At 43.8% G+C, this 10577-nt stretch overlaps 1 protein-coding gene across 1 annotated transcript; it reads left to right on the top strand.

Moving 5' to 3' along the window:
- The first annotated feature begins 3050 nt into the window (after positions 1–3050).
- LOC138891716 (uncharacterized) lies at positions 3051–4943 on the top strand. The gene is made up of 3 exons (XM_070175469.1): positions 3051–4099; positions 4157–4379; positions 4599–4943. Exons 1-3 carry the CDS (start codon positions 3051–3053, stop codon positions 4941–4943), a joined length of 1617 nt encoding a protein of 538 aa, XP_070031570.1.
- The last annotated feature ends 5634 nt before the right edge of the window (positions 4944–10577 follow it).

Below are 10577 nucleotides of genomic sequence, written 5' to 3'. Positions count from 1 at the left end.
CAAATTGTTCCGAATAGTTTTGTACTTGATGACCTCGTTGCCGTCTCTTGTTTACCATCATGTTCACCCCTTCCATAGCATTCACCTGTTTCGACCCTTGAACCTGTTGAAGCTGAGCCTTGGCCAATTGGTTCATGGTGGTTGTCAACTCCCCAATAGCTTTCCCATGATCATGTAGCTCCTTTTGTAGGTGAATAACATTTGGGTCACCCTGAGGAACATTGGCACTACTTTTCCACGCCGAAGAGGTGTCCGCCATCTCATCCAAGATTTCACAAGCTTCAAAATAAGGCGTGTTTATGAAGTTACCCCCAGCAAGTTGATTTACCACACACTGATTTGTTGTGTTGATCCCCCTGTAGAATGTCTGTTGGATCATGGCCTCGGTCATATCATTGTTCGGGCATTCTTTGACCATGGTGCGATATCTTTCCCAAATCTCGCTCAATGGCTCATTGGGCTCTTGTTTGAAAGCTATAATTTCATCCCTTAGTGTAGCCATATGCCCCGGAGAGAAAACTTTGGCAATGAACTTCTCGGCCAACTCATCCCAAGTGTCGATGGAACTTCTCGGCCAACTCATCCCAGTCCAAAGCCTTTCCCCGTAGAGAAAAGGGAAACAGCCTTAACCGCAGTGCATCCTCGGTGACATTTGTTTGCTTGCTCCCCCAACAAGTATCTACGAAACCCTTGAGATGCTTGTAGGCATTTTGGTGTGGAGCTCCGGCGAAGAAACCCTGCTGCTCAAGCAGTGTAAGCATCACGTTGGTAATTTGGAAGTTGCCCGCCCTAATCCGGGGCGGGGCTATTGCACTTGCATAGCCCTCATTCGGCAACACCCGGTGCACTGCTCTTGGTGGAGGTGGGGGATGGTTTGGGACATTATCTTGAGGCGGTCGGCCTCGCCTGTTTACTTGATGCTCGAGATGAACCTCATCCACTTGATCATCATCTACCTCCTCCCCCCACCTCCTCCCCCAATGGTAAATTTCCGAGGGGATCGTTGTTAAGGGCCAGTTTGTACCTAAAAGCAATTCACAAACAAAATTAGTGACTCGGAAGGAAGGAAATACAAAACATACAAATACCTAGATATATAGATAAATCCGTTTAACTCCCCGGCAACAGTGCCAAAAATTGATCGAGTCCAAGCCTACACTACTATTGAGTAGCGAGGGTAGTCGATACAGTTTTAACCCAACTAGGTCGGGATAGAATCCACAGAGAGTTAATGTTTGGAATTAAGTTTATATCTAAGCTAGATGCGAGATTTGAATCTAATTACACTTCCACGGGTTTGGGTTTGATTTCTACTTCTAACTTTACTCTAAAGATTGCAATAATTGAAACTAAGGACAATATTTTTGTTGTTGTTTTTCAAATGTTTAAAGAGACTAGGGTAGTGAATTCTACCTAGGTGGATATCTAACGGGTAGCAAAATCTAGGGCAAGCTTGATTAGTTGGGATTGTAATATAGCTATCACACCCGGGTACTCACTCTATACCTCTCGGTAGTTTGAGTGATTTTTTCCAATTTGGCTTTTTCAAGTCCAAATGGGTATTCATGCAAATCAAGTGATATTAGCTCAAGTTGGGTATCACTATCTTTAGGTTTAACCCTTTAATTGGGGCTATCAATTTCTTGAGTTCACCGGAATTCCATGTTAGCCTAGTTTTCCTAGACTTAGTCCATCTTTCTCATGTAGAGACTAAGTCATAAAGGCATGAATCAATGTTTACAACCATTAATTCTTGAGTTCTAGCAACAACTAGGTTAAATATCACTAACCCATTCACATTCAAGCCCTAAAATCAAATACCCATTAAATACCCATACTAGGGTTGGGTCACAACCCTAGCTATGAGTTTAGCTACTCATGGAAATAACAGAAATTAAGGATGAAATAAAGATAAAATCCATAATATTAATTTATAGAATGAAAATCTAATGTTAAGAAGTGAATCTAGTGCAAAATATTCGAAAACAGAAAAGTCAGCCGTCTCAAGTGCTCATACAAAACATAACATAACCTAAAAATGACAAAAGGTTCTATTTATACTAAGCTGAACATATCTGACAAAAATGCCCCTGTGGAGGTTGTGTGGCAGCACTCTTGCTTTTGCGGCCGCATAATTCTGATGCGGTCCACGTTCTTCTCTTTTGGATCTGGGTTGAGCTGAACTTTTGCGAACCGCATAATTCTAAGTGCGGTCGCGCTCCAGATTATGTGGCGGCATAAAAGTGATGCGGTCCGCACTTGCTTGAGTTTAGCTTGAAATCAACTCTCTGATTCTTTATCTTGCGGACCACATAATTTCGATCGCGGCCGCACAAGGGACTTCCGCGGCCGCACAATTCTGGTGCGGTCAACACTTCTCTCTTTTGCTCAAGTTGTCAGCTCTCTGAATCTCAGTCATCGCGGCCTGCGTAATTTCAATTGCGGCCGCATAGGGACTTTTGCGGCCGCACATTTCTGGTGCGGTCCGCGCTCATCATTTAGCCCAAAATCACACTCTCTGAATCTCCCTCTTGCGGACCACATAATTATGATCGCGGATGCATCATGGCTTTCGCGGCCGCACAATATTTGTGTGGTCCGCACTTTAGACCTCTTTGCCAGCCTTGGTTTTTGTTCAACCTTTGACTCCTTTGTGAGTTGATTTTGATTTCTTTGGCTCATTTTGAACAATTTCTGCAAGCAAGCATATTTCATTAGTTTCCAGGAATACCTTCAAGCATTTTTTGCCTAAAACACAAGTAAAAGAGAGCAAATAATTGGTTAAAATCCCTACTTATCAATACCCAAGCACAGAAATGGCTAGCACTCCTGAAAATCCTTCATCCCCACCCAAGTAAATCACACCCACACCATCTATCACATATTCAACCACACCTCTGTCTAAGAAAGAAAGAACTAAGATGCTTGCTTGCAAAACTGTAGCAGGGAGCGCATTATCCAAGAAATTAGATAAATAATTGAAGGATAGCCAGGTCCAAGAACCTCAAAAATCTGAAGACTCATTTAAATATGCTACTGAGGGGGAAGAAATGATTTCTTCTGAAACTGAACAGGTATCTTCTGGCCCTAAAGCTACTCTTGAGACAATTTCTGAAGTGGATACAAATTTGAAAAATAGGTTTGTGTTGTTAGGGTCTATAGAAGGTGTTGAAACTACAGAGTCTAGAGAAGTTGGTGGTAAAAATAAAAAGGGAAAAGAAAAAGAGAGCAAGGGAGTTAGGAGTGCTGTGAGGGGAAAGGGTAAAAGAGTGGTTGATTCTTCACCCACTCCTTTAAGTTTAACCAAAGACACAGGTGCAATGGTTGTTTGGGGAGAAAAATCTGCTGAAGTAGAGGAGAGTGTAAAGAAAATATGGGAAAGTGGGTCTGGCGAAGCTGCTAAAGGGCTGGTTCAACTTGGGAAAAATAGAGATGAACCTGTTTCATCTGAACAGGAAACCATCGTAGACCTACTGAAAATAGTGACTGAGAGTTATAATCCAAAGAAAAAAGGAAGTTCAAAGGCTAAAACCCCTGGCATTGCTAGGGCTAATAAGAAAAGAAAGGTTGCCCCTTCTGTTACTTTTGAAATTCCTCCCACAAGAGGAAGAGCCACAAGAAGTCGGCTAAAGCAGAATGAGGCAGAACTGCAGAAAACCTTAGAAGAAAGTAGAAGAAAAGCAGTTGCTAAGGGGAAGAAGAAGGTAGATAAGCCTGTTGACATTGATGAGATGGACCTGGTCCTTCGAGATGAAGATAATTTTGAAGAAGTGGAGGTTCTGACTCCCAAAGCCAAGAAAGCCAAGACTTCCACTAAGAAGTCTGTTTCAGAGTCAAAGTCTGTTGAACCATCCACCTTGGCAAAAAGAACAAGGCCTGCTGTGAAGTCAAAACAAGTGAAAAATGTTGAAGAAAAGGAATGGAGTGGAGAGGAAGAAGATGATTCTGACACTGAGAAAGACAAGATAGCCAAGTTTGGCAAGAGGATAATTTTGAAGGGCAGACTCCTCAAGGAATTGGAGGAGCAAGGAATGATGTTGCTTTTGGAGAAGTTGGAGTTGCAAGGCTGGAAGGACATGGTCCTTCAGATGGATGGCAAGTTGGCTAGGAATGAAATTATTGAGTTTATGGAAAATGGTTAGGTGAAATATTGAAGGGTTACCAGTATAGTGAAAGGAGTGCAAGTCTCCTTCGATGTGAAGGAGTTGGGAGAAATTCTGGGTGTACCTGCTGAGGGGTACAATGACTATACAAAGCTTAAGTGGCCAAGCCTAGAAAATCTTCCTACTGCCCTTACCATTACCAAAAAATTCAGTGACAATGAGGAGGAAGTGGAGCCCAAGGTTGTGTACAAGAGTGAGATGAAGCCACCCCACAAGGTGTTGTTCGAATTTGTCAACAAATGAATTCTGCCAAGGCATGAAAGGAGACACATTGCAAACTTCATGGACTTGGTCCTTATGGAGTATTTAGACAGTAAGAGGCAGATTAATTGGCCTGGATTTATAATCTAACTTCTTGATAGGGTTCTAAATGGAACCAAGACTCATGCCATTCCCTATGGATTCATTCTCACATCTGTGCTTGCACATTTCAAGGTACCTATGAAGAAGTGGAAGGTTGGTACAAGTAAGGATCATTTTGGGGCAAATACTCTGATTGCTTGTGACTATGAAGTCTATACCACTCCTAAAGAACCTGGTTCATCCAAGAAGGTACCAGTGAATAGTAAGGTGCGAGCCTTGGTGCAAGAAAGTGTGGTTAACGATGCTGAGATTGAGAGGCTGAAGAAGAGGTTGGCAGAGGTGGAGACTGAGAGTGATGCTCTCAGAAATAAGCTGGCAAGAGAAAAGGAGAAGAATGATGGCATTCTTCAAGACTCCTCCAAGCCAAAAACCAAGCACCTAGTTCTTCCCAGCCTTAAGCCTCCTAGCCTAGTATAGATCAACCAGTGACCCAATTCGGGATTTTTTGTTTCTTTTGCTCATGTTTCTAGTGTCTTTATTTCTTCTTATGCTTTATGGTAGGATCTTATCAATCATCAATGAAATTTACTGTCTTTTGCTCTAACTGTTTGTTTATATTTCTTTGATGGTTAAAATTCTTAGCTTGATCTATGATAATTAACCCATGATTGCATTTGAAGAAGCCCCAGTGGCCATGAGTAAGTTTAAAATATGATTATCTTACATATTTATACAACTTTTCGATGATGCTAAAAGGGGGAAAAAGGCTGTGCTTTAACTTTGAACAGTGATGTTTATAACCTGATGAACCTGGTCCTTGATGATAAGTGATAAAAAGGTAAAATATTTCTAACATTGTGTTGATGTTGAGCTAAGTTGAAACAGGGCCTAAGCTTATGAAAAAGCACAGAGTTTGTCATCATCAAAAAGGGAGAATTTGTTGGCCCAAGTGAAGGTTTGTTTTGAAGATTGACAAAGGAAGCTCAGGCATGAACCAGATCCATCCCTTGTGTGAATAGACACGAGCAGATTAGAGCATGTGGGTTGCACGAGAAGGAGATAAGCTTAACTTGGTATAATTGATATCTCCTGATCGAAAAGGTTACATAATTGATAAGGAGAAGGACTCTTTTATCAAAGAGAACACTATCCAAGTTAAGGGAGGAGTTAGAAGTTGAGATCAACTAGAACTCTTCCACCAAGGAAGAGTAGCATTAGAACTCTAGTTATTTCTTCATCTACTAACTTTATATATTGCAGGATGTTCTCATTCTACAGGTATGCACAAAAGCAGAAGTTAAACGTAAATTGAGAGCAAAATAGCAAGGCATTTTGCAAGCAATTCGTGTGTGATTCAAGTGTGCAAACCTGAAGCTACATGAACCACATAGAAGAACCAGTTCCAAGTGTATGTCTTTTATTCTAGTTCAATTGTAGTAGGTGTTTTCATATTGTGCCTTTCAGCTTTATCTAGAGGCAATTGTAATAGGTACTCAGAGTATTCAAGTTAGAGTTAACTTGAAGTTGTCGCAGTAGTTAGGGGCTGGTTGCCACAACGGGGTTAGAGTTAATCCTAGGTTTATAAAAGTGCTTTCTAAATGCAGTTTTTGGCTCAGTGATTTAGTGGAGAGTTTGGGAAAATCCTACTGAGAAGTAGGTCGTGGTTTTTTCACCTTTTGAGCCAGGTGTTTTCCACGTAAAATACCTGTGTTCTTTACTTTCCGCATTTACTATTTCAGCAATAGTAGATTAAGGAAAACTTAGAAGAACCAAGTCCTTCCATAATCAGTTTAAGCGAAAAATTGGACACCACACAAATCACCCCCCCCTCCTGTCTTGTATGGTATTGAAGTTAAAACATCAGTACGACCCCATTCATTCCTTTTACTTATTTGTATTTTGAACTAATACTTGCAGGCGACCGTCAAAGAACGACACAATTTTTAGGCCTGAAAGCACGCATTGCACTCTTTTTCTCTTGAACCGATTTTGTCCCAAATGGGTTTTCCGGCAAGGTTTTTAACGAGGCAACAGTAAATCGTGCTAACATAGAATTGAAGGCCGGTTGCGAACCGATATCGGAGATCATGACAACAGTATTCGAGGCCTCTCTACAATTGGCCCTGAACACTAGGGGGCATCACCCTCGGATAATGACTTTAGCAAGGAAAGAAACTTTTGATTGAATGGTCTCGGCTCTGTCGATAGGATTTACTGTAAGGGCCAAACGGTCGAATGAACCGTGCCCACATAGACTGCTCGAGCCCTGACATAAAGATTGTACATATGTTTAATCATATATATTACGCATAGAAATAAAAGGAAGTCTCTACCTTGCGGATAAACATCTCGTCCCTTAAAAAAAATTCTTTCTGAATTTCCTACATTCGATCCCCTAAAGGTATCGAGCCCAAGGGTCGCCTTTATCCGGGTTCAAATGATTACTCCCACTGGGGGACTGGCATCCAGAAACAAACTTGGACGGCCCGGACTATCAGAGCCTGGGGGCACAAGACCTATTAGGCAGCGCCCGAACTATAAGGCTACGGCCATCCCCATTCGTGGACTGTTATCTTAGGCAAGTCCAGATAACTCGAGGAGACAAGCCCACTGGGAAACACCCGAACTAAAAAGCTATGGCCATATTAAAACGGCTCAGAGACGTCCGAGACCCGTAACAAAAAACAAGGCCTTGAAAAATTACTAAACCGGTTCTAAAGGCTACCCTCGGCAAACTATAATCTAAAAAATTATAAGTACTTTGGGGAAAGGTTCTGGTCATACCGAACCCCCACGATGCCTTAAACAAAATAATGTCAAAGGCAAGGCCTGTTCGAACCACAGAACATGACCTAACTAGTTCATGCTAAGGCATTTCGATCTTTGCGAATATAAAGAATAAAGCAAAGGAAAAACAAAACTCAAAAATTGTCGAAGGGAAAAGGAAGCCTTATATTATATATACATGAAGTCTTTACAAAGGCCAAACGGCCTTGACAAGAAATTAAAAATATACAAAAAAAAAATGTACAAGGCACTTAAACGGCCTGATCATCACCGGAGCCCGCCTCGTTGCCAGGGTCTTCGGAGTCCCCTCCACCCCCGGATCCGCTCGAACCCTCGGAGTCTTCCTCGGGATAAGCCAACTTCTTGGCCTCGGCTTCGAGCCCCTTAGCGCTATCAATTTCGATCGACAAGTCGAAACCCCGAGCCTGAATCTCCTCGAGGGCCTCAATTCGGGATTGCCGCTTCTCATGCTCGACAATATTCTTCGTTCGATCATGGGCCTCCTCGGCATCGGCCTTATATTGGGCCACCATCTCATCGGCATCAGCTTTAAACACCAAAACCACCGACTTGGCTGTTTCGAGCTCCTTGGCAAGATTTTCTCGATCAGAGACGACCTCACTTAGCTAAGACTGGAGCTCCCCAACCTTTTTGGCCTGCACCTAGGCCGTTTCCTTTGCTGCTTGAAGCTGGGTCTCAGCCGAAGTCAGCTACGCTCGGGCAGTCTCTTTTTTTGAGGCCAGACGGTCCATCCGGCCTTTCCATTCATCGGTCTCGGCCTTGACAGTATCCATCTCAGCTCGAAGTTGGGTGATCCAGTCGATTTTCTATTGGACCTGCGGATTCCGACCATTAGTCACCGAATCTAGCTCGTCGTCACTAACCTCAAATATTTTTACCTGCTCGACCAAGTCGGCATGCTCCTTCCGAGCCACCTCCAGCTCAGCTCGGAGGCTCTTAGCCTCCCCTTCACACTGCTCGCTGAGAAGTTTGTAAGTATCTCTCTTCTTAGTGAGACCTCGAACCTCGGCCTCAAACTGGTTTAGCTCATCCCGATATCGGAGAAAAGTCTCATGATGAAGCACCGAGGCCTGTAGACACAAAGAAAAATGTTAGGATTATCTACAAATTAGTCTAAGTATGAATTAAAGTCATCAAGAGATATTTGAAGTTACCCGATTTAGCGCTTGTTGTGCTTCATTGAACAGGCAGAGCGCGTCTACCTCGTTCATCTTATCTTGATCTTCCTCGGTCACCAAACACCGAAGGTAGCTGGCACCCCTCCGTAACGGAGATGATGATCGACCATTTCCGATCGGGATCCACACTCGGAGCTGGGAACCAGTTGACCAGTTTCGGGCTTGAAGAAGGCCCGCTTGTTCCCGAAGACGGACTCTTCTTAGGCACCTCCAAGTCACCCAACCCGGTGAAGTCCTCTGTGGCGGTAGAATCCACGCCATCGAAAAAGCCATAGAAGGGGTCGTCCGCTCCGTGGGCCCCCTCGTTGGGACGTTCTTTCACTGTCTAAGCCTCATTGTACATGGACTCAGTGAACAAAGGTGACTCGATGATGTCTATCACACCAAGTGCTTCCTTAGGGGTGCTTCCCACATCCCGAGAAGCTTCGGCCACGGCCTCTTCGTCGGCCTCCCTAACTTGAGGCAGATTGGCCTCACTCTCTCTGGTTCGGAGGCCCCTTGCTCTTCGAGTTGTAACGACACTCGGGCCACTAGATTGAAGGCTTCTTCTTTTTGTTCTTCTTTGTATTCATCCTTCAACCGATAAAGTGAATCCGAAGATGGTGCTCGAGCGCTCGTGCTCTCTTTGGAGTTGCGCACCAACCTTCGCCTTGGTTTCTTTTTCTCCGAGCTCGGGGCCCTCTTCATTTTCTTCTCGCCACCCTGACTTGGAACAGGGGACTCGGCGGGGAAGTTCTCGCCACCGGATGGAGGCCTCATTATGACGTCCTTGGATAAACCTGCAAAAGGAAATGAAACAAGTGAAAACTTAATGACCCGAAAGGAACTCAAATGTTACTTACACGGGAAAGGAATCTTACCATGAGAACGGGCCTCCCACCGACCCTTTGAAAGCTCACACCATGAACTCTCAGAATAGGGCCTTTGTAGTACGATGCCCTCGACCCACTCCTTGAGTCGAGGAATTGCATTCGGGACCCGAGCGACAGTTGCACCACAACAGAACACCGATAAGAAGGAAGGAAAAAATGATAAATCAAATTTTGGAAGCAAAATTATACTTACGTGACATATTTCACTTCTCAGGAAATGGCATATGCTCAGCTGGAATCAAGTCCGAGGTCCTCACCCGAACAAAATGGCCTAGCCAGCCTCGATCCCGATCTTCATCAATACTCGAGAATGGGGCTTTACTGGCCCAATGCGCGAGCTTGATCAGTCCCCCCGATAGAGTAGGGGACTGTATAAACGCATGAAATGATCAATGGTGAACGGGCATCCTTTGATCTTGCTTACAAAGAAACGGAGAAGGATCCCGATCCTCTAGAATAAAGGGTGAATTTGACCGAGGCATACCTTGTATCTCTTGCAGAAATCGATGATGACCCTATCCAAGGGGCCCAGTGTAAAGGGATAAACACTTAAATATCCCTCGATGTGGGTGGTGATATCTTCGTCGGGTTCGGGAATCACTACATGTTTGTCGACCCAATTGCAGTCTTTTTTTACCGCAGAGAGAACATCCTCAGTGATCGAGCAGATGTACCTCGAGACCTCCCCGCACCGTCCTTGTACGGAAGAGGGCTTTGCATCCTTAAAATCAGCATTGACCGGGCACCCCCCGAGGATGAACATTTTCAGGGGAGGTTCCGGTACTGGTTCATCGATAGCAGTACTCGAAACGGTCTCCTGGGTAGCTGGCCATGAGGTAGAAGGGGTTTATTTTTGATGAAAGGTTTTTGAAGTCTTTGCCATTTCTTTGAAAATGGAGGAAAAACGAGGGAAAAGAAGAAGTTAAAGGAGTACACTTGATAGTTTGGGATGAAGACGAACAAAAGTTCTTATAAAAGATCTCAAAGATCTCAAGTTCTAAGATACGAGGACAAAAGGTTTGGATGTAAAGTTTGAATGAACAAAGGAGGGGGTATTTATAATTTTCCAGTGACGGTTCGCATCCAGGAGTGGCCGACCGATAACTGACAAGCATTTAATGCCAAGACTTGACTGACGAGACATTTCGTTTATTCTGTCGTTTCTGTCGCAGGTTATCGAAGTAAGAATCGAATGCTCATGTCATTTCTCGTCATCTACTCTCTAAAAAATGAGGGGTCTATCTGTATACGGT

This window comes from Nicotiana tomentosiformis, chromosome 5, assembly GCF_000390325.3.
Source record: "Nicotiana tomentosiformis chromosome 5, ASM39032v3, whole genome shotgun sequence".
NCBI classification, from domain to species: Eukaryota; Viridiplantae; Streptophyta; class Magnoliopsida; order Solanales; family Solanaceae; genus Nicotiana; species Nicotiana tomentosiformis.
The sequence above is the reverse complement of the archived record's forward strand: the minus strand, read 5'-3'. Positions and strand labels throughout refer to the sequence as shown.